At 35.8% G+C, this 27,598-nt stretch overlaps 1 protein-coding gene across 1 annotated transcript in view; it reads right to left on the bottom strand.

The window, feature by feature from the left end:
- Positions 1–27,598, bottom strand: part of Gbe1 (1,4-alpha-glucan branching enzyme 1) — a 239,138-nt gene that overhangs the window by 142,875 nt on the left and 68,665 nt on the right. The window contains exon 3 of the mRNA XM_057765932.1: positions 16,995–17,107. Coding sequence (XP_057621915.1) covers positions 16,995–17,107 — 113 coding nt within the window. The remainder of the gene's footprint in view (positions 1–16,994; positions 17,108–27,598) is intronic.

Raw genomic sequence — 27,598 nt, forward strand, 5'->3', positions numbered from 1 at the left:
TAGCAGACCATTTTCAGCTTTTAAAGGTATGGTCACACTCTCAGTAGGCACGAAATTGAATGTGTAAATAGAAAATAGAAAGAGCAAATAAATTGAGGCCCCGGTGGCCAAGCAATCACTCAAACTGCCTCGCCAATTTTTTGTACATGTCAATAATTCCAAATATTGTAAGGTATCAAAATCATGGGAACCTGTTTCAAAATAGAGAGTATGTTCCCTTCTTTATGGAGGTACAAAGTTATCTCTGGAAACATGTGTGTGATTAGAACAGACAGACATCTTCCAAAGAGCACAGTGTTCAAAAGAGGCATCTATCACATCACCAAGGTCTTCTGTAGTGGGAAGAGGAAGCGGCCAGAGTAATTCAGAGAGGAAGCAATAAAGGCCAGTGCTAACGATGAAAAGAACAATATTCTAGCAATCCTGCTGAGATAGAATCAGCTAAATTTCCTGACAGATTGGAAGTGACAACAAAAGAGAGACAAAAGGTGCAAGAACTGTAAGTTTATAGTTTAGAGACACAGACAGAAAAGTAGACCCTTGGAGAGCAATAGGTAATTTAGGAGGTTATGTGAGTTTACAAGTAAAAGTAATAATAAGTGTGTTTCGCACACTACATGCCAGGTCAGAGCCTATCTTGTTTAGATATGCCTCATTCCTAGAAGGTTTTGATTTGTACATAGAAATAAAAGTACATTATTGTTCAAAATAGATTCCATTTTTTTCTCTAAGCTAGGTATCACAAATACTATGTATGGTATGTGAGCATTCATAAATGAATATAGTTTCTGCTTATATATCAGTTTACCTTTCCCATTCTCCAAGAACATATATGCATTATTGAGACCCACAGTTGACATGCTAAACAATATTAATTTTACTCTTCCACGCAGAATAATAATAAAAAAAATTTAGGCCAGCAAAAGGAAAGTGTCTGGTGAGTCCTACTCATAATATTATTTTCAAATATAAATTACTTTCAACATTAATCTATTAAATTATTATATTCAAGGAATTAATGAAGTCACACTGTAAACAAGGATTATTTGCAAACGCTATCTAGCATCTATTATGAGTAAAGGAAACTTTACTTGCTAGCATACAATTTAGTCACGTGAACAGATCTTTAACGACACTAAGATATATTACAGGTATTGATCTTTTTAGAAAGGTGTGTTCCTTTCAGAATACATGCTCGAGTTATAGCTATATATAATGTACCATAATCATAAACTAAAATATCGAGAAGTTAAGCTAATTCCAGCACAGTACACAAGTCACAGATAATTGGTAAATCATTACATCAGTCTTCTGAAGTTTTAAGAAGAGACAGCAAGATATTTTTCCTGGGGTTGTTAGAGGTCACTAAGAAGACAATCTCCACTGCAGTAAGAAAGGCATACTGGCTATTCTGTGGACTGAATTGTGCAAGCATCCTGCAACCAGAGCCCCAGTGTTATCCAGTACTCACACCTGCAAAGCATTCACACTGACATGTTTTGCCATATTGATTAGACAATGCTGATCACTCACACCCAGTCCTCAGATTTGATTATTCTCAACTCTACTAGTTTTTCTAATTTTTAATAGTTCTCATTTCTTTAAATAAGTTCATCTTTCTTTCAGTTTACCGACTTCAGTTCAGTCTCATTGTCTCTGATTTTTCTGATATATTTTATCAAGTTGTCTTCTGAGGTTGTAGGGAGATAGACAAATTGTACTCAAGATGTAACTGACAAAATACATGACTATAAATATCATTATGAATTCTCAGTTATTGTTAGGAGTGATTTCATGAACACTATAGCAACTGAGTTAGAACTTTATGATTGAGAGGGCAAGTGCTGAACTACACACAACCATCTGACAGTGCCTTAGAATGGATTTATGAAATATTGATTCTGTATCCACAACGTGTACAATAATGCAATCACTTTGGGCATAATGCATGGTCTCTTGGCATACACATGCATAAAGCTAGATAATTATGGAGCAATAATGAAGGAAGATACAATTTTAAAGGAAATAATTTTACCCTCTCATCAGTTCTGTCCTAAATACTGTTACATAGCCACTATATAGATGAAGCCAGAGAGTCCTTTGTCAAAAGTCATGCTGTTGTCTGGCTATGGAAATGACAGTTTGATGGAGTTCATATTTGCGCACATTATGCGACCACTACAGTGCAAAAGGACACTGGGATAGGCAGCCTCTGAAAGGTCATAACACAAGTCCAGGTATAAAGCAAAATATCGGGGACGCAGAGTGCCTGGGAGGGAAATATATTATGTTAACCCACATTGTGTACATGTAACATAGCCAGGGGAGACACAGTATGACTTCCTCTGGTGCTTTTAAGCAGTAAATTTAAAGGATATAGGTTGCACTATCAAATGTGTTATAGAAGAACCAAAACTTAAATAATGAAAAACATATCCAGGTAGAATAAAAGTTACAACTATAGTTCTTATTTATTCCAATACAAATCAGAAAGTTGAAAATCACTTGGGTATTTTTCTTGCAAAATGCCCTGAATCTATTAGGTGTTTCTAAGGACAAACTAGGAAGAGTAAAAAGATAAGAGATGTAACTTGCTCAAAGAAATACAACTTAAAGCTGGTAAAAAATAAAATCTTACACTCAAAAGATTTTAATCCAATCCATTTGTACAATATAATCTGTCATGACATCCAAATAAGATGGTAAATAGACAACAACTTTAGAAAATACTGATTTTTACTGCACCTTCTCTAATGCATTTCCTTTAGGCAAATTTGTATAGCGGTACCACTCATTGATTTAACATAACTATATGAATTCCTCCCTCCCAAGGTTGTGTTGGAAAGGGATTATAAAAAGTTTCTAGGGTTGTTTTTGTTGTTGTTTTTCTACAGTATAATTGGTTGTGTGCCATGGGGGGAGTAAAATGTAAGCATAGGTGGTGGAGAAAAGGAAGAGGAGTCAATAAAGATGTCACTATCCTTGGTTTCTCTCTCAAACAAAATAAACTAACATGCACTCTTTTCATCTGATCCATACACTTCCTCATTAAAATTAGTACACTTGCATATTATAACTAACAAAAATAAAGTCTTCGTATTTTTTCTAGGCATCCTGATATAGACAAATATATACATATATATGTATATATATATATATGAAATAATACATAAGGAAGCAATTTCTCAAAGTAATTATATCCCATTCTAATGGTTCTGTGCCTTAGATCACAGATCCTTTGAACAATTCTTAGAAACAAGAGGACAGAGATATCTTGATCCAGGGAGCCATCATAGGGCTAGAGAGAAACATTCCACTAAGAAAATTCCCAGGAATCCACAAGGATGACCCCAGCAAGACTCTAAGCCAGAGTGGAGAATTGGCCTTTCCCTGTAATTAGATTGTTGACTACCTTAACTGTCATCATGGAACCTTCATCCAGCAACAGATGGAAGCAGATGCAAAGATTCACAGTGAAACACTGGGCTGAGATCCCAATGTCCAGTCAAAGTATCATGATGGGGATACACACAGAAACAGCTGACCTGAGCTAGTGGGAGCTCACTGACTCCAGACTTACAGCGGGGGAACCAGGATAGCACAAAACTAGGCCCTCTGAATGTGGGTGACAGTGTGGCAGTGTGTGGGGCCACAGGCAGTGGGACAAGTATTTATTCCCAGTGCTTCAACTGGCTTTCTGGAGCCCATTCTCCTCGAAGGGATACCTTGCTCAGCCTAAATATAGGGGAGGGGTTTGGTCCTGCCTCAAAGTGATGAAATAGACTTTGTTGACTCCACATGGGAAGCCTTATCCTCTCCAAGGAGAGGATGGGGGAGGGGTAGGTGGGAAGTAGTAGGAGGAAGAGAGGGAGTGAGAACTAGGATTGGTATGTAAAATGAGAAAAGAGTGTTTAAAAATAAATATTTTTTTTTTAAAAAAAAGTAACCTTGAATCAGCAGCATAAGCACCACTTTGTCTTTGGGTATACAGAAATTTTCAATCACTTGGATACTTGTTTAAGGCAAGTTTTCAGGTCCCCTAGACCTATTGAATCAGAGTGGCTCTCAGATGATGGACACATGTGTTAAAGTTTGATAGATTGCACTTCAGAATGCTGATACATAGATTTGGGGTTATGACTATGATGAATGGATCCAGAATCGTAATGTGACTAAGCACTCTTTGACATAGGCATTTTTAATTGAAGGCAAATAAAGGAATAGTTTTCTCTGTTCTCCCTTTTTTTCAAAAAGGCAAAATATAGATTTTTCTCTTAGGAGGGAAACTCCAGAGAAGACAAAGAAATCTGCAAACAAACCTTACTCCATTAGTTTCATCCCATGTACTTAGAACCCTGAAGTCTCCCCTCAAGGGATAACAAAAACTGCTTTATATTGTTCTGACATTACTTTACAAAACTATTGTTCATTGTGGAGGATGCTACATACCCTGCGATTCTAAACAGTCACATTGAATGCCTTTTGCTTTGGGTTTTTTTTTTTTGTTGTTTGTTTGTTTGGTTGGTTTTTTTGTGTAATGAACACTGCATTCATTAACACAGTTCTTTTATTTCTCGTTATCTGTCATTTTGTTAAGGAGACCCAGCTGAAAATCTTGAAGAGGAAAAGATTACCTGGTCATCAGTGTGGCTAGGAAGGATACCTTAGGCCAGGGAGGGTAAGTATGAGAGCCACCATTTGAGCTTCTGATATCACAGAAAGGTGCTAAGGGAGAGGGGAGGCCAAGATCAGTAGAAAAGTGACCAAGTACATCATGGACAGCTGGCTGAAGAATTTTCCTGTCCAATATTTTACAATCTTAACTTCAAATATGTTACAAGAAGCAGATTTTCAGAATGTTCTTATTTTAGTAATGTCCAATTAAATAATGCTTGCCTTTAAAATGGCCAGCCACCTTACCTACATCCACAGCAGACTTATTTGCAAGTGCATCTAGTACTGTGTAAAATATTTTAAGATTTTTTCTCATGAATTCTTACAAAAGACAAATGTTGACACATACCCTTTTCCCTAATAGTATGTGTTCTGCAATATTTTTGCAAAGACAGTGTGAACTTCATAATAGAATATTAGGGAATGAAAATGTAACTGAGAAAACTCTAACATCCATATACAGGGCTTCAGGTTCACTAGTCAACAAAATGTCAACAACAACAAAATAGAAGTATATAAAACAAAACAACAATAATTGTTTGAAAATCAGGTTGATGATTTGAAAATGATTTGAGTAATTACAAATTTAGCTAGGTTAAGAAATGGGTTGTCGGCTGTTGTGAGACCGTGTATAGCACAGTACATGTGTGAAGATAAAACCCACATTCTACCATGTGGGTTTCTGGCCCAGAGTTCAAGGCATTATGGAAGGAAGCAGGCATGTACCTCTACAAACTGACTCATAGTGCTAGCCCATTGATCTATTTGGCTTATTTTTAACATATAGATAGATATGTTAAGCAGAGAGAGAGAGAGAGAGAGAGAGAGAGAGAGAGAGAGAGAGAGAGAGAGAGAGAGTATGTATGCTGGCACCGTGGCTCACACATTTAATTTCATGGTACTTCAACAGTCACCCTTGTATGACTCACTTTATTTTATTACCTTAAACATATTCACTTTCTTTTTTTTTTGAGAATATCCTTGGAATATATTTTATTACTGAGAATATTTAATTTCAACTTACACTGTTTACTATCTTAAGCCAATTTTTATTCTCAAACATTATATCCCATTTGCTACTGGTTCCATGAGGCCCATGATGAGCTAGTAAGAATTTTTTTAATTTGATCATGTTCATCCTCCATGTTCCACCTCCAATTCTCTCCCACATGCCTCCAACACATTTTCCTCTCAACTTTGCCTCATCCCTGTTTCTATAACCTACTATATCCACTGAGCTATGTCTTATGTGGAGGGCTGAGATCATCCACTGAAACATGAGTAAACTACCACCAGTAATCACACTGTCAAAGGGGAATACCTCCCCTGTTCCAGCGGCTCTCAACTGCTAATAGCACCTATGGAAGGTATGAGGCCCCAGCTACTCTAGAATTTTTGACTGCCTTGATCTTTTACAACTCTTATGCAGACAATCACAGAGGCTGTGGAAGTAATTAGATCCAGAAGACAGAATTTCAAAGTAGACTGAAGTTTCTGTCCCACTACTCTCACATAATCATTCAGAGTCTTTATATTAATTACAAATGCTTGGACAATAGCTCAGGCTTATTACTACCCAGCTCTTACATTTTATGTTAACTCATATTACTTATTTACACCCTGCCACCTGGCAGTACCTTTATTAGCATGACTCATCCAATTCCTGCTCCATGATATCTGGCTGGCAACTCCAGACTCTTCTTTTTCTCATCCCAACATTCACCTAGTCTGGCTCTCCTGCCAGACTGTTCAGCTACTGGCCAGTCAGCTTCTTTAGTAATACAATCAAAGTGATATATATTTAGACAATGTAAACAAATATTCCACAGAAGTCGCGTCTCCTCCATCCTCTAGTTCTTATATTCTTTGTATGTATGGAGGGGTTTTATGTATGTGTGGGCATACACACACTCATGCACGAGTGTGTGGGCACAGTTACTTGCCCACATCTATAATAACTGTAGCTGTAACAATTTATGAAGAATTAGGTTTTTTTCCTGATTTCTCCTTACCTTTTTGTATAGTTAGTTATTGTGGGCTTCCCCTTTAATGTTCTGATTCGAATAACCATAAAATTAATTATGCATGGTGGTGGTGATTGACATAGCTTTAATCCCATCACTTGGGAGGCAGAGACATGCAGACCTCTGAGTTCAAGGCCAGCCTGGTCTACAGAGCAAGCTCTAGAAAAGCCAGGACTACACAGCGAAACACTGTTTCAGTAAAAAAAAAAAAAAATTATACCCACACACATATACACATATGTAGAGATTTGTAGACACTAGCATCACCATGAGATGATGCCATATCAGTTTTTTTGTATGGGTTCTTTTGGGACTTCACTTTAAACTGCTGTTCTACTGACCATTCTTAACAAAAGATACTAACATTTTATACTATGTTCTCTCAATGTTGTTACTGTTGGTGCCAAGTATCCACTGAAAAACAATGACTGTAGAAATGTATTCCAAATTGACAAATTGCTAAGAATTATCATTTAGATCAACATCTAACACTCTGGGCTTTAACTCCCATTCCCATTTAGTGATAATAGGAGATCTCTGAAAGGGTTGATATTAGCATTAATATAGCCAATCTCCACAAAGTTGTTCGAAAATGTTATCTGATGCATAATAAGTACTCTAAGGTAAAAGAGAAAGACGAGAAGTTCTACAAAGAACAAATTTTATCATAGCCTATACTAGGAAGCAAATCTGATTGGCCAACAACTATATTTTTGTAATTATGCAACCATTGTTTTCTTAACCAACGTTTACAAAAAGAAAACACAGAAAAGAACCATCAGTTGGACTACAGGCTGTCTCCCTGTGATCATCTGCAAAGGTGACACTTTTTTTTGGGGGGGGACATGTTATTTGTTCCTTAAGCAGCACGTGATTGGCTTCTTCATCATACAAAGACCAATTAGGAAGGCTGCTGTGGTGCACAGAAATCATTCACTAAAAAAATCAAAATTAATGGCAAAATTTAGTTCCCTTTGTGTTTGATTTTCATCTATCCACACTCAATTATAAACGAGCTATCAAAATACCCTGCCCATTAGTGGTTAATTCATAATGACTTGTACTACCATTGATGACTCCCTGAAAAGAACTCTGTGAGTCTTTAGTTGAAAACCAAACAGGAACCCAGAACTATAGAAGTTGTTCCTTCTTCTGACCCTGTCATGGGAGGTAGCATACAGCATGCAGTAGTTAATTTTAATATAAACAAGCTGATATAAGATTGGTTCTGTACATTGAAAAGATGTAATTTAACTATTTTTTTTTGCTGTTGCTTATTGTCTCTAATTAGTAATTAGTAGCATATACAGTGCAAAATTCTATCTTTCTTTATAAAAATTCTTCAAGATTTGAGAAATATTCAATGTAGAAATGTCTCAAAAAGCTGAAACGTGCTATGCTGAGGAATAACATTTAATCATTAATTTGAGAGATATGTGTTGTCATCTCATGACTGGAACTTTTTCACATTACAAGCATGACCCACTAAGTACTCTGAGTTCTGACACATCCATAGTAAATACATTGTGAAACCTCCTATCTCAACAAGCTCTGAACCACAAAAACAAAGTGCTGAGCCTAGTCCATTTATAAACAAGAAACTTAAAGTAATATGAAAGCCACCTTCAGTCTTGATTTGAAATAATGACAAATAAAACCATTATTCCCAAATGTATATACATTTAATTTCCTATAATCTCCTCCTTTACAAAACAGAAAGAAAGAAAGAAAGAAAGAAAGAAAGAAAGAAAGAAAGAAAGAAGGAAAGAAAGAAAGAAAGAAAGAAAATGAAAAAGATATTAAGTAATTTGAAAACAGAATGAGAATGAGGGCTTAGGAAGAAAAATAATGGAGTAAAAGTACTACAGCTTCACAGGATATTTATTATTTAGCTTTTTGATGAATAAAGATAAAAGTCAGGACTACTAAATAAAAGTAAGCATTTCAAATCTTTTAGAGTAAGTGTAGTAGTCACTTTTCTATGTGTGATTACAGCTCTAGAGAGCTTTGAATCCATCATGGAGGGGAAGGCGTGGCAAAAATCAGCTACATGACAGGCAGCAGGAGCAGGACTGAGAACTCTCATCATAAAATGGGAGACTGAAGAGATGGAACTAGAAGTGGATCAGGGTTTTAAACTCTCAAAGCCCTTCCCCAGTGATTTACTTCCTGTAGCAAGGCTGTACCTTCTAAACCTTCCCTAACAGTGTCACCAACTGAAGAACCAAGAATGAGCTGAGGATGAAACTTGGTGCTTAAGCTCTTCATGAATATTCACATGCAAGACAACTTACATTTAATCTTTGGTACAGACACACACACACACACACACACACCTGTCATTTACCTAAAATTGCTACAGTATTGATGTGGGATTCCCCTCTGTATCCTGTGAATACCACTGATTAATAAAGGACTGCTTCGGACCTATAGAAGAGTATTTGATAGGCAGGTAGAACTAAACTGAATGCTGGCAGAAAGGAGGAGTCAGAGAGAGAAGCCATGTAGCCACCAGAGACAGATGCACTGAAACTTTGCTGATAGGCCACGACCTCATGGTGATGCACAGATTAGTGGAGATGGGTTAAATTAAGATGTAGGAGTTAGCCAATAAGAAGCTAAAGCTAATGGAACAATCAGTGATTTAAACACTACAGTTTCTGTGTGATTATTTTGGGGGCTGAGCAAGCAGAAACGAACAAGTGGCCTCATTACAACACAGTCTAATAAAAACTCGGGAGTCAAAAATTGAGATAAAGACCTGGTAAATCCAAGGAGCAACAGAGTTCATTGGCTCATCCCTGCCCATGCTTTTTTTTTAATCTACCAGACCAGGAAATCCCTCCTGAAGACATTTTCTCTCTTACTGTCCCTTCCCTAGCAGACCTTCTCATCCTCCAGCAATTCTATGGCTGATCCCAGTCAACCATGGGCAAACTCCACCTTTTAATTCAAGGTGGGCTTTATTGGCACAGCAGAAGGCTGTATAGACAATTCAACTGCAGCATACATACATACACATGCACACACACAAACATACACACAATCAACAACAAAATATTCACTGCACAAATAGGAAAAATGAGGCTGTTTAAGTAACAAAAAACATGGAGAATGGTAAATATTCATTTAAAGAAACTTAAAACGGTATTTGTTTACTTGAGAAATTTTTTTCTACCTCTGATGTTAACAGGACTCCTCCAACACACAGAAATTATATTTACTAGCAAAATCTGTTTAAGATATTATATTAGTAAATGTACTGTCTCTGTAAAATTAATATTACCTTAAGAGATATATATTTCTTTCACTTTTAGTTTCTATGAAAATGCAAAAATATTTCCCATGATGAAGTCCAGCTTTTTATGGTGAATATACTATCCATTCATAAAGACAGTAATCATGAGTTAGTTCCTACAAATAAGATGTTAAAAAGCCCCTAAAACAACACTCTGTAAAAAGCGAAGCTACCTGATCAGTTACAGACAGGGTAATAGATTGTTCTATAACTGAAGTGGATACTGATCACAGCATGAGAAGGAACAGACCCTATAGGATTAGAGGAGAAAGGAATAACTAGTGAAATGAAAGCTGCATTTGAGAATATGGAAAACATCACTGAATACTTCTGGTTGTTTCTCAGACTATTATACATGAAAAAGGCATTTTGACTTAAAAAAAAAAAAGATATTGTCTGAACCACTCTGAAATAAGACTAAACTAGTCACAATTAGATATTTAAAAAAAAAAAAAAGTAGTCAAGTATGGTTCATATAAAACTGCAATGGAAAGCACGGGCCAGGAATGGAGGGCTTTGTACAGGGAATCAAGAGAAATGGAATTCACAATGGAAAATGTAAAGCTTATTGATGTGAAGGGAGGTAAGCGCTCATTTGGAAGAGTCACACATGGGATCATGACTATCAAACAGCAATGTGCTGGGGAATATAAAAACTGATCAAACAGATTTTCTATCAACTGATTCAAAATTTCAGAGAGAAGGGAATGGGACAAGGAATTTTATCACAAAGTGTTTAAAACAGAAGAATAGCATAAAGAGATCCCATGTCTTAAAATGAAGTCAACTCTGACTATTCTATAAAAATTAGAAGAGGAAGTAAGAAGTTTTATAAAGATAAGGCCATTTTGGGAAAGAATATGAAATAGAAACTGTGTCTTAGTGCACATAGTAAATTGTTTTCTTTTTTGCATTGCACTATAAATTCAAAAGCAGTGCTTCCATTGTTCCTTCTTTCCTAGTGTCCAGGACTGACAGTGCAATACTTCAAGTACAAAACACATAAAATCAAATATTTGTTAACTATTATAGTAGGAAAGGAAAATCAGAATAAAATTGTTTTTAATTTTTAGGTGTAAGCATAAAATACAAAGGAACACTTCCACTCTCTCACCCATCTTTACAGTCACAGTACTTACTCTCTAGACAATTACTTTACATATTTAAAGTTTTATTTTGTGCTTCCTATCACCATGCTAAGAAACTTACACACAGAGAGAGACAAGAAAGAAAAGAGAGGAAAAAAATGAGTCAATTTAACAGGGCTTTATTCTCATCTACAGGGAAGAGGCCATTTCCTGGTATGTTGTTTAGGCACATTAGCATTCGTACTATGTTTGCAAACACAAAGACTCATCATCTCTGTGGTAAGGAAAATATCTAAGTCTAACTATGCACTCTCTCACAAATTAGATGTTTCGGGGTCTTAAAGGTTGATTAAGTTGAACTGGATAACTAATGAAGTGAGTAAGGATTTTCTGTAGGTCACAGAAGAAAAAAAAATCACATATAATAAAAAGGACAACACAAGCAACAAATGATCAGAAAAGCCAGAATCTTATGACCACTCTACACTATGGGAATGCAATGACACAATGGAAGCCTCAAGTCATTAAGTATTCCACTGAGCAGACATAATTTCTGTTTCTTACATCTCAAAGGGTTTAAACGGTTTATTTTTGAAGTTGGTATGAAAAGGGACAAACTCCCCAGCGTTTCTTTACTCACCCCAGCAAATAAGTAATGGAAAAAAAAAAAAAAAAAAACCAACAACAACAACAACAAAAAACACTAACAGAACAAGACAAAATGAAAAAAGGAACCAGGAATTGCAACAAAATTTTATAAGACTGGAAAGGAGTTACAAGTATAAGAAACCAATATAGAAAGGCAAAAATGGGCTAGAGAGATGGGTTTATAGCACTTTCTGATCTTGCAAAAGCCTTGAGTCTGATTCCCAGAATCCTTTGCCATCTTCTAATCTACATGGATACATGGTACCCATATACATACTCCATTCTTTCTTAACAATATAATAACTAATTTTCTACATACATATGTGAGTGTTTGTGTACACACACCTATGAAGGCAAAACATTCACAAATGTACATTGTTTTAAGTAATTTGAAAAAGAAAGGCAAATCTACAATCTGATAATTTGATTTTACAGATGAAGAATGCTAAAAATGCTAATTTTTACAAGCACAATAGCAAAGGTCCTCTAAATGACTCAGCATCCAAAAGCCCTTAGGACCAGGAAGAAGTAAAGCCTGCATTGCTCCTGGGTGATGCCTCTGTGTTAATTGGAAGAGGTGCATACATCCTTCTGCAAAAGGAGATCCCAGCTTTATTCTATGAAAACTATAGACGTAGGAGCCTCCAGACACAGGAACTGTGAGTTCATAAGATGTCTGAAAATAATCTGACTGAGAGTAGGTGAACCACTCATCTGCATGTCCTGCTGTTATTTCAATGCCAAAAGACAAGTGTACAGACCTATATTTCATGCCCACTCTACTCATTCTATATACCTGTTCTATAATACACTGCAAATTCCAGTGCAAGAAAATGAAAACATTTCCAGACTTTTCACTTACTGTCATCATTTCAAAAAGAAACTCACCAGATATGCAGCAGTATCTGTATACATAGAATTTAATGACCTTTCCTACATAAAATATAAAATATAACTCTAATCATGTATCACTGCACAGTTAAGTAAAACTTGCAAGATGACATTCAGAGATAAAAATAAACATACATGCAAAAATAATAACAGAAAGAGAGGCAAAGGTAGCTAGATAGAAAATTTAATTTTTAAATATCTGTAATTTATACACAAAATATATTTTTAAATATTTTAATGATATTAATTTAAAAATAGAAATTGAAAACAAATTCTTAGAGACTATGAAAGCATAGTTACTAAAAAAAAAGCAGTTGAAAGACAAGATCATCTTTCAGAGCATAACAAAAAGTCAAAATGATGGGTAGGTTAAGAGAAAAAGACAAAATCTACAAGATTCGATATACACATACTAGGCTCCCTTAGAAGAATGAAAAAAATAGGAAAAGAAGGAAATCAATAATGACATAGCACATGAAATGTCCTAGAACTGAAGGCTCACAACTTTTCAGATCAATCTTCTTAGGCAATGCCTATGACACTAAATTCTTGCATGCAACATCTCTAACACAAACCCTTCATTACATCCTTATTCCCAAAAAGCCCGTTCCAGTTCTCAATAGTTATGTTTAATCTACCTCTTAGCACACAGATTCTTTCCACAGGATACCTATTTCTCCATTTTGTTCTCAGGAAAGATGTAATATTCTGTCTCTCAGCATGCTAAAACCTGGAGGTCATAGTTTCCAGACAAAGAGCTACAGAATATAGTACAACATGAAATGTTAGACCTGGGACATGTTTTAAATTCACCTTTATGTGTACCAGCCCTCCCTCTTCTTTGTGAACCCTTACAATGACTTGCAATATAGCACGTTTCAAAGTGTGGAATATGAGTAGATAGATTACAATAAAGACACAACTTGTAATAATTCACTAATTTTGTGAAAACATATCTTTAAGAAGTACTTCTTTCCTAGCAATATAATGAAGGATGGAAATAAATGAATACAACATGTATTTTTTTCAAAAGTCTTAGCTAACAAAATTCCAAGTATAACTATTTGGTTTCATGCCTCTTTTCTAGCAATCAATTCTATAACATCCAAATAGGTTTTATAATAGAAAAGAAGAACCCTCCTGTTATGTAATAAATGACATCTGTCCAGATTTAGCCCTAACCCTAAGATAGTGTTATCTGGAGACTGGGCCACTGGGAGTTAATCAGGTCCATGTGGAGTAACAAATTTAGATAGTGGGTTCTAAAGAAAACTCACAAGGATTTGCACACACATACTTTCTAACACCCAACCCGCCTTTCTTTCTGCCATTTGACAAAGCAAAGCTTTCCCCTGTAATCAGAGAATGCTAATTCATTTTCAGACCACCCTGACCCAAATAATCCCACAGAAACTATATTAATTACAACACCATTTTATCAATGACTCAAGTATATTTCTAGGTAGCTCTTATATCTTAAAGTAAACCATATCTATTAATTTGTGTATTGACACGACAGTATGGCTTACTGGGATGGGTTCTGTTCTGGTGTCTTTCTCCTTCAGCAGCTACATGGCATCTTCTTGACTCTGCCAACTCTCTATCTCTGTTTGGATTTCCTGCCTGGCTATACTCTGATAAACCATTGGTCAAAACAGCTTTATTTATCAATCAATAAAAGCAACACATATACACAAGGACACCCCACATCATCTCCTCTTTTCAGTCTAATTAAAAAGGAAGATTTTAACTTTGGCACAGTAAAATTACATATAGCAAAACAGGTACCAAGCAAGAATTACAGTTACAATTCACATAAATATATTAGAACAGTGAAAAATAAGTTAATTTTAAATGCCATTGCTAATCTTTTAGTTTTAATTGGAATAGCAAGAAAGAGGGGAGGGGAGAGAAAGGAAAAAGAGGGGAAGTAGAGGATGGGAAGGAAATCTTCAGTTGCCTCAGTAAACTTGTCAAGTTTACCTTCCTTATCTATTCACTCATGTCTTGGATACAGATACTGGCCTGTGAGAGCCCTATATCCTAGAATTCCAATTCCTAGGAGCCTTGGCCAGAGTCAGGCTCCGACACGATATCACAGATAAAAGGGAATGAGGGACCAGATTATTTGTCTCCTTTATTACTCTAGCTCCTTCACTTGGAGGCTGCTACAAATGACCTTTGGTTCTCAACCAAAACCCAGTGCTTCACTCAAGACAGTGCACTTCTCCCACTGGGTTCCCAGTTATTAATCTTTTCATCAACTGGAAGAGAAGCAGTTAAAATTTTAAGACTTCCAACTCAGCACTCCTTTGAACACTGTAGTTTTCTCTCTGCAACTCAACTATGAAAATAGCCTTTTTGAAAATAATACCTACTAAAACTGAGTATGGCATTTGTTTCCGCCTTGAGACCTGGATCAATACTCACCTTTAACCATTCTGCACTCTCAGGTTAGAATGCCTTTCTTCCTGCTACCTCTATGATCAACTTCTAAATATGTTTCCAAGTATGCTTGAATGTCATTACCACTTGTAAGTGTCTGATGTTGCCATCACACAATGAATATGTTGTTTATTCATTGTTTAGTCTCATAGCACTTTCTACTTAAAATATATGCATGCAATTTGTGGATAGATAGATAGATAGATAGATAGATAGATAGATAGATAGATGGAAAAGAGATACTTGATAACTATGACAATCTGTCAATTTCTTTTATTTAGATTTAAGAAGGTATTAAAGGAAAGCAAAATGAAGTGTGAGAGGCATGAATAATATAAATATAATTATCCTCAAGGTAAGTGGTCTTCCTTGTACCATAAAATCCATGAAAGTTTAATTTATTTTATCATTTTATCTTTGAATATTGTCATTCAATTAAAATTTGTAATAGCCTTATTTATAACATAAGTGGTTAAAATTCTTTTCAACTGTTCAGTTGAAAAATTGAAGTGTTTTGCAGAGAGAACAAAGTTATAATTTCAGTGGTAGGAAATGCTTATTTTGTAAATGGTTACAAGGTAATTCATAAGGTATAGTCACAAATAAGAAAGGTCAATCCCTTTGTGGGCTGAAAGAAATTTTAAGTTCTGCTTAGGAAATGGCTTTTCATTACCAAGAGAGACTAGTCAGGAATATCACCAGGGTAAAGGGCCAAAGGGTTAAGATCAGTTGATATTTACAGAAAATTTCCCAGCATCCCACAAAAGGTACAACAATTTCCACACATGATTAACTAGATATGTCACTGTATTTAGTATTATAAAACAGCTAAGTATTTACCCTTAACACTTGAAATGGCTAAACACTAGCAATAATATCTTGTTGTTAGAGTTTCTTGTTAATTACCTTGACCATAAATTTTAGAGACTTATTCTGAATAAAGAGCAGTTGACTTACTATGTATTTAATATTTCCTTTTTGTAAAACAATAGTTTTTTTAAAAAAGCCAGATGAGAATGTGAAAAGCATTTTAAACCATTAGATAAAAATATCTGTTTAAAAAAATCAAGCCATTGTTTAATTTGATCAAGGTCAACCAATTTTTGAAAAAGAAACCAAATGTAATATATACCACAGAAAAACTCTAAAATACTTCAATCAGAGACATCAACTCATTGCTACTCATTAAATTCATCCAAAGTAGCTACTCATTAAATTCATCCAAAATAGCTTTAACATATCAAAAATCATTCATTTCTGGTAAAGGCTAAGTAATCATTATCAAAAAACTTAGGAACTATTTTTTTAATACTTGCATATAAAGGAGGCAACTTAGAGAATAAATCTAAATCTGAATACAAACTTCATGAATATTTCCTCTCTGCCTTACACATATAGCCTGAAGGTAAGTATTTGCAATTCGTAACAATTTATGTAAGAAACACAATTTCATGGTATGGAATTTTCCACTTGTGTCATCACGTCAGCACTCAAAAGGCTTCTGATTCTAAAGCATTTTCATTGAAATTTTAGATTTGCAATGCTCACTACTGATTTAATTATTTTACCACTTGCATAGGAATGACATTTTAAAATTTATTCATTCAATACTTAATTTTAATAGCAAGGAAAGTATGAGGACTCATGAAACTATGAAAATAAAATAAATGATAATGTAATATTTTAAAGGATAATAAATCCACTACCTGAAGCAATAAACACAGTTTTCAAAAATGGCAAACCTGAAGAACTAAGAAAGAGCAAACTGTTGAATACATTCATTCAAAACTGGGCTTAAATGGGCTTAAATAGTATTATGGTACATGATTAACACAAAAGTTTGGTGCCATCTTGAGCTATGTGTCAATGCCTTATCATGAATAAGAGAAAAAAACAAAAACAAAAAGGAAGGAAGGAGGGACATACCTTCAATTTGGATCCATGTGGTATCACAGATTTATTCTGCTTGGGTGGAATATGCAGCTCCCATTTTCCATATTCTAGCTTTTTATATGGGTGAGAAAACGGATTCCATCCATCTAAATAATAAAGATCATGCAATCAAAAACTTGATAGGACTAGGAGTTTAGTAAATCATAATATACTGTTTACCTGCAAAAAATAAACTGCTTTAAAAAAAACTGTTTTCTAATGTAATAAAGTACTCTGCCCTTCTTCTCCCTGTATCCCTGTTTGGATTTCCCACCTAGCTATATTCTGCCCTGCCATAGGCCAAGAAGCTTATTTATTAACCAATGATAATAAAACATATTCATGGCATAGAGAGGAGCATCCCACATCAGTATAGCTAATGAGGATATTTTTCAAATGAGGCATATACCAAAAAAAACAACTAATTAATTAGCTAATTAAACAAATGTTAAAGGAAAGACTGCTAAATTTTATCACTAACATAAGCCTATCTCCATAGATAGAATAACAATGCAATATAACACCTGTATGAATTCACTTAAGAAACAAGAGAGAAACATGTGAAAAACATAATTCAAGGAACAAAGGAAACAAAACAACAGATGAGCAGGCTAAGAAAATATTCAGAGGAAGAACTCTGAATGACCAGTACACATGAACAATAAAAGTCAAGCTGATTTAGATCATGGAATCACCAACTCATTGCTACTCATTGACTTAGCAAAAACTAAATGTTCAGAATATCAAATATCCAATAAGGTCATGAAACAACAGTACTTCAGAGGGTACAAATGGCTGAAAATAGCTTGGCACTGAATTTATGCTAACCCAATAAGTCTATTCCCAGGCAATACCTTAGACAAATTCTCCTAAGTGAATTCAAGAAACTACTTAAAACTGATCACTGAAGATTCAACTGCAAAAGCAAATAATAATAATAATAAGCAAACATATTTTACAGAAGCTATAGAATACAGAAAATGCATACAGGTGGGAGAATCAAACAATGAGGTGTCACACAAAGATGTAATAAGGATGTATCAGAGTAGATAAATATAAAACTGCAAAGCTGATCGTTAAGGAGAACAAAAAAAATCACTTATACCAAACTCAAGGAATATGTAGAATGCAACGGATAGAGACATGTGTATGTTGTAAAACTATTAAATCTGAAATGAAATTGTGAAACAACATCTACAATGATTTTCTCTAAGATAGGAAAAAATTAAATATACACAGAGCAGAGAAACAAATGAAACAAGACAGCCAAAATATTTAAAATATTCAAGCCAGCTATATAAACATAGGACTTCTCTATCTTTCTAGGATTAGAAAAATAGCACAATAAAAATTCATGTCAGGTCTCTGTACAGAAATAACTGTCCAAATATCTTTCTTTATCATCAATTATAAAGTGATATTATCAGGCAAAGGGCATCAGATCTTAACATATTTATGATTCCAAATACAGATTACCAAGCTACTTTCTGGGGTGGCAGTTTCAATTCATACTCCCACCAGCTGCACAGGGGAATGTTCAACTACCCATATCCTCAGCAACAGCAGAGATTATCATTTTAATAACAAGACATGCCTGTCTTTCTCAGCCAGGGTTCACTAAAAGAATTAAGTGCTAGTACCCTAAGGAACCACAGCAGGAAATAAATAAACTCCTCTTTAATGCATCAAGAATAGAACTTGTTATACACCATCCTTGGAAGAATTGAGGAAACAGACACTCCAATAATTTTCTGCATCCCATGGATCAGATGCACAGCTAGCACAAAAGAAGCTTTCTCTCATTATTTTTCAGGCAATAACGATAACGTTTGATATACGCTATTTTCATTTCTTTTCAAAAAATAAGCTGTAATTGGAACAATGATTACTCTCTTTAACCTTATTGTTATTTTGGATAAATTGAGTTGTATTATATTTCCTTTTAAATATCTTTCATTAATTTCCAGTTTTATTGAAATGAAGATAATAATGTGGCTTACTTTGAGGTTTAATACAGTGACAATCAAAGCATTTATTTATTTACCAGCCTATTTACTTTTAGCAGCTGAAGCCATTCAATTTTCTTAGAAAAAATTTTGCAGACGAGTCCAACATGAAACTATATAAAATAAATCAAAGCAGAGGTGATCTGCTGGATACATCTGTATGTGTCTGGACTACTCTACCCTCTCAGCTTCCCATCTATCCTGCAGACAGAACTCAGTTCTTCTCTTTATGTGATATAAGTGTGTGGTGCGTGCCTGTGTGAGCTTATGTGTGTAAATGTAAGTGTGAGTGCACATGCCTATATATGCGTTCATAAGCCAGAGCACAACATCAACTATCATCCTCAATTGTCTTTGCCTTATTCCTTTATTCCATAATCTGTCACTGAACATAGAGGTCAGCCTTTCTGTTCACTTCCAAGGAAGCTTCTAGGATCTGCCAGTGCCCACATCCCAACACTGCGGTAATAGATATGTTTGGTCATGCCTGGATTTTACGTGGGTGCTGAAAAATTGAACTGAAGCCCTCATGCTGGCACAGGAAGCTCTCTTAACCACTAAGCTATCTCCATAGCCCAGAATTCTGTTCTTAAAATCTGTGAGTTATTTGTGGAGGGTTAAGGACTCTGGGGCTTCCCTCTACCCATGTTAGCATGTCTATTGTTGTCATCTATGTTCAGCTCATGTTGAAGCAGTGATGTTAGTGACATTTTATGGCTTCAGATAATTCCAAAAGACACAATTGCACAGATGGAACAACCAGACCTCCAAATATAGGAAAACAAACTTCAGTTTATATCTTAAGACATACATAAAATTAGCTCAAAATGGATCCCAGAAATAGGCTTAAGAACTCTAAAGCATTTCAAATAAAACTACGGTAAATTTCTATTACCTCATTTCTGTACTACAATGCTAAATATAGATGGAACAAAAGAAAAATGATAAATCACACTATTCACAATGAAAATAACGAGTAAAGAAAAGACATCAAAAAAATGAAACAGCAAGGGAAGAAAATAATTGGAAATTATTATGAGCAATAAAGCTACTTGATTCTAGGATATATAAATAATATTTACAATTTAATTATTAAAATACATTTCAAAGCAAGCACAGGATTTTAATAGATGTGCCCTTCAAAATAGCAATGTCCAACAAGCACACAAGGGATACCCAATGCAGTTAGTTATGGGAATACAAAAATCATAATGAGATGCTGTGCTCACAGACGTAAGGCTATTGTGAAAACAATGGATATAAAGTAAACTGAAGGGTGTGGAGAAATAAAACTTCACACATTGCTACTTAAAATGCAGAACCATGTCACTACTTTGGAAAACAGGCTGGAAAGTCTTCAAATACTAGTGTCAGCACTGTACTCAGGAATTCAGCTCCAACTTATATGTCAAAGTTAAATCAAAACAGATTGTTCTGTAGAGTTCTTTGTCAACTTCAGACACGCTAGAATCCTCTTGGAAGAGTGAGCCTCAGGTTAGGAATTACCTCCATCAGACCAGACTGTGCGCAAGTCTATGGGCATTTTTTTTTTCTTTTGATGGATGAATGATGTGGAAGGCCCAGCCCACTACAGGCAGTGCCATCTTTGACAGGTAGTACCGGGGCATATAAGAAAACAAACAGGCAAGCCAGGAGGAGTAAGCCAGTAAGCAATGCCCCTTCAAGATCTCTACTCCTACTCCTCCTCTTCTTGAGTTGGTACCTTGGCTTCCCATGATGGGCTGTGATCAGGACATATAAAACAAATAAATCCTTTCTTTCCCCAGTTGATTTTGGTCATTGTGTTTATGAAAGTAATAGAAAGAAAGCTAGGACACAGATGTCCATACAAAGCCTTGCATGTATAGTGATCATTTGCAATATAATTCATAGTCATCAAAAACTGAACACTATCAAAACATCTAAGCAATTGGTAAAGAAAATGCTTTGTGTTCATATAATATCATATTTGGTCATACAGAAAAGTGGCATAATAATACACAGTACAACGTAGAATTCTATGAACCCAACTTATATTAAGGGAAAGAAGCCACAATATGTGTATATTCCACACTATTTATAAAAAATATTTGTGGTAGGTAAAATCTGTATTATTGTTGCTGGGACTGTGACAATTATAAAATGACACCTGAGTGAATACAAGGTTTCTTTTCAAGTAAGGAAAATGTCTTAAAACTGAGAGTGATGGTTATTACATAAACCAGTTTATAATTACACTAATTAAATGAGGACAGTGTATACTTTAAAAAGGTAAAGTGTATGCTGTAAGAATTATCTCATATTGAAAAAAATACCACAATAAAATTGTTCAAATAATTCAGAAACAAAGCTCAGGTAGCCTTATTTGTTTGTTGTCATTGATCTTTGCCTAGGACTCAAATCAAGTTCTGTCAGAGATATTGTAAAGGAAAAGGCCACATAGGGAGACATATAAAAATTTAACACTAAGAAGATAGCCTGGTCAATACATAGAATAAAAAGTCAAGTTTGATGGCTAAAGATGTCTTTGAAGAGAAATGACTAAAAGTTTAAAGGCTTGCCGAGGCAGAGCAATTTGAGAGCTTAGGGCTGGAGAGAACAGAGAGAAAAATTGGAACCAAAAATAAGAATATATAATCATCTTTCCATCTTGAGCCCAAACAAGCTGGTTAGGAGTCTGGGACAGGATTGCTGAAAATCTGAGGACAACCTGGGCTCCAGAGTGAGAGTCAAGCTAACCTCTACTATCAACACTACCAAGCAAAATATCTTATCTCACAAAAATAAATAAATAAGCAAAAACAGAAAAAGAAAAACAACAATAAAAGAAGCAACCAACAAAAATCTTCATCCTCGAGGCAAAGTCTAATGACCTGAAAAAAATACACAGGAATGTAAGTAACAGGGTAGATGCACTATAAACTTTTTTGAATGACTTGAGGAGAGGCTAAGTCTGTGTTATACCTAATATACAAGAATAGAGGTTTGTTGTGCTGCAGGAAATAATGAAATTATTACACTAGCAGTACGTAGGATGGCCTGGTGAAAATGACTGCGGCAGCAGTTATGGATTCTCCTTAGTGCTTGACATTCAATATCTGATTCAATTATCTCAAAAGTCCTATGCGGTATTAGAATTTTCATTTGATGGATAATGAAGCAGGCTCAAAGAGTGAGCGCAGCAAAGCTCAAGTCTCAGAGCTACTAACAAAGCCAGGATTTGAATCATGTTAGCCTGCCTCCTGCTTCAGTCTATCTTTTCTTACACGTTGGCATGCATAAACCAGCTAGATGAGGCAGCATCTGTCTCCATTAGAAATGCAGAAAACATCTGTCTTAGTGTGGGCTGCAGCAACAGATACTTAAATAATAAGCACGGCCGAGAAGCCAGGCAAGTAGAAAAAGGGGAAAGCATGCCAGTTTCTTTTCTTCCAGCTGGCAGGCTACAGGTATCTTCATGTTGTATTCTTGTAGGATCTACAGAAGTCTTCTCTCATGAATCTGTGGCTTGTAAGGCAATCCTCCCATTCCTGGGAACGCTCCCCTCAAGCTTTAATAACATTTCAAGGCTCCACCTCCAAATACCAACACCTTGGACATTCACAAACACAGGAACTGGAGATAAAACCCAATGCTCAGCCCATAGAAGGCTCTTAAATGGATTTTGCATTTGCACAACCAGTTTCTTATCTTAGAATCTTACACTTTTGGAAACATATTTTGCATGTAGATGTTTTTGTGTTGCTGTTTTCTTTGGTTGGTTTTTTGTTTTGTTTTTTCTTTTTTTTTTTTTTTTGGCTTTATCTTTTGCTCGTTTGTTTTTACTTTAACAGAAAAGCATAATCCTACATGGCTGTTTGCTGGAGCTGCTGTACCACAGAACAGTTCAAGTCTAAAATCAAAAAGGTGAGGGGCATACTGCCAAGATGAGTCACCGTTCTTAGCTAAGTGGCTGACAGATCTGTTATTTAGACTTCTCCCAGGAATGTCAACTTTGAATTCTTCTTCTGCTGGTTTATTTTTATATGAAGTGATCTCATATCACCCAGGTCAACTTTGAGATCTGTGTTACTGAGGGGGAATCTGAACTCCTTTTCCTCCCGCAACTATTTTCTGCGTGCTAGGAATACGGGCCTGCCTGTGTTGCCATGCCCTTTGAGCTTAAATGTAAAAAAGTTTTCTTATTTACAATGAATCTAACAGCAATCTTGGCACATGACCTTATGGGAGATAAATTCAAAAAAGAAAAAAAATAGAGAAAGGGAAAAACTAGGAGAAAGGGAGGGAAAGGGAAGGACAGAGGGAGACTGATAGAAAGCCATACAGAAACAGATTCAGAGAGAAAGGAGACAGAGACATGGAGAAAAAAAATGGTTCATTTGATTCTTTGAGGCAGTTTTAGGCTGTCTCAAGGAATACGCACAAGTAACAGCACAACAGGAGTGTATTATTAGTCCAGGGGAAAACTGTAGTTAGAAGAGGAAAGCATACCTCAGGTTGACAGCCGTCTATATCTGAAATTACCTGGCACAAGAAGAAAACATGGAACATGCAACAAACCTGCTTAGGAGTTTATGGCGCGGGGGGGGGGCGCTGTGGGGGGGTACAGGCCTGATGAAGGTCAGTGTGCAAAGAGAGAAAGAGACAGAGAGAGCTGAAGATGGCGCCTTCAGCTTTTAAGGGCTGCCTAGTGCATGCACACAGGGGGATGGCATGATTACATCATAAGGAGCTCACGCATGCATGTAAGAGCTCATGCAGCCATGTCATACGTAGATTAATGCAACCATGCTGCATGTGGGTCACGCAGGGTTCTTTAAGATTCCTGAGGCCATTTTAGGCACTTCTGCCTGTGGACTTGTCCGCACATGCGTGGCCCTGGAACCCGGAAGTGTCAGCCAAGTTGTGTGGCTGAATCATAACAATATCCACCACCAACTGCTCCTTCTGTTTACTGCTGAGGGCAGAAATGACCTTTTCCTCACTTCTCTACATTTTTGTTGTTGTTATTGTTTTTACTTTGAAACAGAATCTCACAGGGAACATGGAAGATACAAGTTTTTGAAAGATTCGCCAAAGAGGCTCATGATCCACTACTCTATACCGCCCAGTCCTGGAATGATAAGTATGCACGATGCCTGGCTTTTAGTGTGGGTACTGAGGATCTGAACTCAGGTTCTCATATTTGCACAGAAAACACATTGCCCACTCAGCCACCTTCCCAGCCTCTTGCATTTATTTTATTTTATTTCATTTTGACTTTTCTTTAAAAATTATAAACTTCTTCTAAATTTCTTAAAAATATTTTTTAAAAAAATAAATTTCTTTAAAAATTCCCTGGTCTCCATTCATTCCTTTTATCTTTTTCAATTATTTGATGTTCTGAGAATTCTGAACATTCTTAACTCAGTCTTAGTTTTCAGCGTTCAAATACAATAAATTTGTATATTTACTAAAACACCATCAATAAACATGGAGCAGGTTCTTGAATTCTTCTTCCATTTGTTCAGACTAATCCAACATCTAAAATGTCTCTGACTAAATTCATGATGCTTTCTAAATTTCTAACCCTAGATGTTATTCTCAGATTTCACCTGTCTTGTGTTCTCAGTGAAACACTTGCCAGTCCTCCTTAGGCTTTAGTAATCCACTCAAGTCGCTGTTCTGAAACCATAACCATGAAGGCATGAAGAAGAAGGAATGTACCTTCAAGCTATTTTGGTTATGATGGATACGTGGCAGTGTATCATTAGTAGAATTGTCTACAGGCGATACCTTCTTCTAGCCCTTGCATACATCCCCACACATGTACACATATACACAGAGATGCGCCTAAGTTAGGAATAAAATCAATCTTGGGGAGGGGGAATATGACAGAATTGGAGAAACAGACAGTCTTTTCTTTTCAAATATATTTGAAGAAGAGATATGGCAATTCTGTTTGTTTTTTCTTTTTTGTTGTTTTTTGTTTGTTTGTTTTTATTTTTTTTGTTTTGTTTTGTTTTTCGAGACAGGGTTTCTCTGTGGTTTTGGAGCCTGTCCTGGAACTAGCTCTGTAGACCAGGCTGGTCTCGAACTCACAGAGATCCGCCTGCCTCTGCCTCCCGAGTGCTGGGATTAAAGGCGTGTGCCACCACCGCCCGGCTTAATTAATTAATTAATTTATTTATTAAAGATTTCTGTCTCCTCCCCGCCACCGCTTCCCATTTCCCTCCCCCTCTCCCAGTCAAGTCCCCCTCCCTCGTCAGCCCTAAGAGCAATCAGGGTTCCCTGGCTGTGGGAAGTCCAAGGACCACCCACCTCCATCCAGGTCTAGTAAGGTGAGCATCCAAACTGCCTAGGCTCCCACAAAGGATATGGCAATTCTGTACACAGAAGTGGGGAGCTGCATCGAGGGACCTCAGAGAAAGAGGAAGTAAACACAGATTTACAGTCAAAGAGGGAAGGTGAAAAGGAGTTGATGCACTGATCTGTAGCATTATTTTTTCTATTATCATCTTTTATAACCATGCACAAATACAGACAGCTTTGAAGGGGGACACTTGGAGGCTGAAACATTGCCTTTTAGCTGGCTTCTACTTTATGTGAGAAGTCAAAGTGCTATGCTAAAAAAAGAACAAAGTTGTAGTGAAATAAGAGAAGGGATCAGAAGAGAAAACTAAAATATATAGACAACAAATGAAGAAAGAGGAGTCAGAGTGTGTGACTGATGTCTGTGCAGTTGACAACCATGAATCTAGATCATAGGAACAGCACAACACCTCTGATGGCCATGGGGTTTATCCCCACAGTCCCAGAAGAAACATCACATAATTTGATGTCTGCAACACTACAGATCTGTAGAGCAGGGATGGTAGAAAGTCCGGGTTAAAAAGACATGAAACCTTCAAGAGCAAAAAAAAAAAAAAAAGAGTCTATACAGGAACAAAGAAAATTAGTCAGAATATTGTGGATCTAGAGGTCTCACCAGCTGGAACTAAATGGGGTCAGAGAGTTTAAAACAAACAAACAAATAAACAAACAAAAGAGCCTGCCTATTGATGGTTCTATATTTTTTTTCAAAATAAATTTTGATAAAGGTTTCCATTAAGTAAAAGTAGCTGGCATGACCTGCATAAAGTCTGCATAAGGCCAAACCAGGCAAAATGTCAGCATAGTAGGGGGTAGAATTCTTCAAGGCCCAGTCCTTACTGAAGGCCACTGACAATTGATAGACATTGAGGGAGAGAAAGATCATTCTTTTTGTCTTGATATTCCAACTGGCCAATTTACCATGCTCCTGTGGGTGGTTCCCACACATAAAAAGCACTAATTGATCTTAGTAAATTAAGAACGAAAGGAAGGAAAGAAAAGGAAGGAAGGAAGGAAGGAAGGAAGGAAGGAAGGAAGGAAGGAAGGAAGGAAGGAAGGAAGGAAGGAAGGAAGAAGGGAAGAAAGAGAGAGAGAGAGAGAGAGAGAAACAAAAAAACTTGGGAGGGAACTTGGGAGGGGGATTTCTTGGGGATTATGGGTAGATACAGGAGTGAACTGGGAGTTCAATATGATCCTATTATATTAGTATAGATGTATGCAATTCATGAGAAGAAAATTATAATTTATAAAAAGCACTGTAATATTTTCAATTGTTCACTAGCAGTCTTGCAACTCATCAAAAATATCTCAAGTGCAATTCTATCTCCTTCATCTCCTTTTATCAGACCTCCAGAACCCATTACTATGATTGATTTATAGATTCATGAGTGTCAGGTAAATGCAAACCATTCTTATAAGCTTAATTTTGTAATATTGTGCATTAAAACATACTGCTATAAAACCATGGCTATCCCTAAATTGTGCATCAAGTTGGAGTGACTGATTCCTATCCAGCAGAACTCCCGACAAACAGCCTAAGCAGCTTCAGAAATGTTTTAATTTTTATACTAACTTTTGTAAATTCAAGGATATAGGTGTATGCATTGTAAGACCAACTAAACTTGACACAGAACTTCACACATAATTAAACAGTCACCAAATATTATTTAAAATAACAAGCTTCAAGTTTTTATACCAAATCAAGATGATATTCACCTAAATGGGCAGTTGTAAATTTAATAAAAAGCAGAATTAACAAAAACTTCAATTTTAAGATGTAAAGGTTATCATAAATGGTATTCTCATAATATTATATAAATTATTTGTATGTTTATTTAATGATATGGATTATTTAAAAGCATAAAATGTTGGTACTTAAGTTTGTTAACTTTTCCAATTAATCTGGATCCTTATCAAACCTGTATAGCAAAAAATATCAAGACCACAGTAAGTTAAAAGCTACATGGCATAAGTATATTTATTTGTCTTTTAAGGTCTTACAGTGCATAGTGCATACACCTAGATCCTTGATTTTAATATTCCTAATGTTTTAAATATCAAAATAACATATATAATATATAGGATTTATACAACCTAAATAAATTTTATATATATATATATTATGAGTGTATACAAATTATAATCATTGAATAGATTATTTCCACTCAATAAAGCTGTCTTCTAAAATGATCAATAAGCTATTTAGTGATGGATAAAATGCTTAACTGTCTATATATAAAC

Source organism: Chionomys nivalis, chromosome 3, assembly GCF_950005125.1.
Source record: "Chionomys nivalis chromosome 3, mChiNiv1.1, whole genome shotgun sequence".
NCBI classification, from domain to species: domain Eukaryota; kingdom Metazoa; phylum Chordata; class Mammalia; order Rodentia; family Cricetidae; genus Chionomys; species Chionomys nivalis.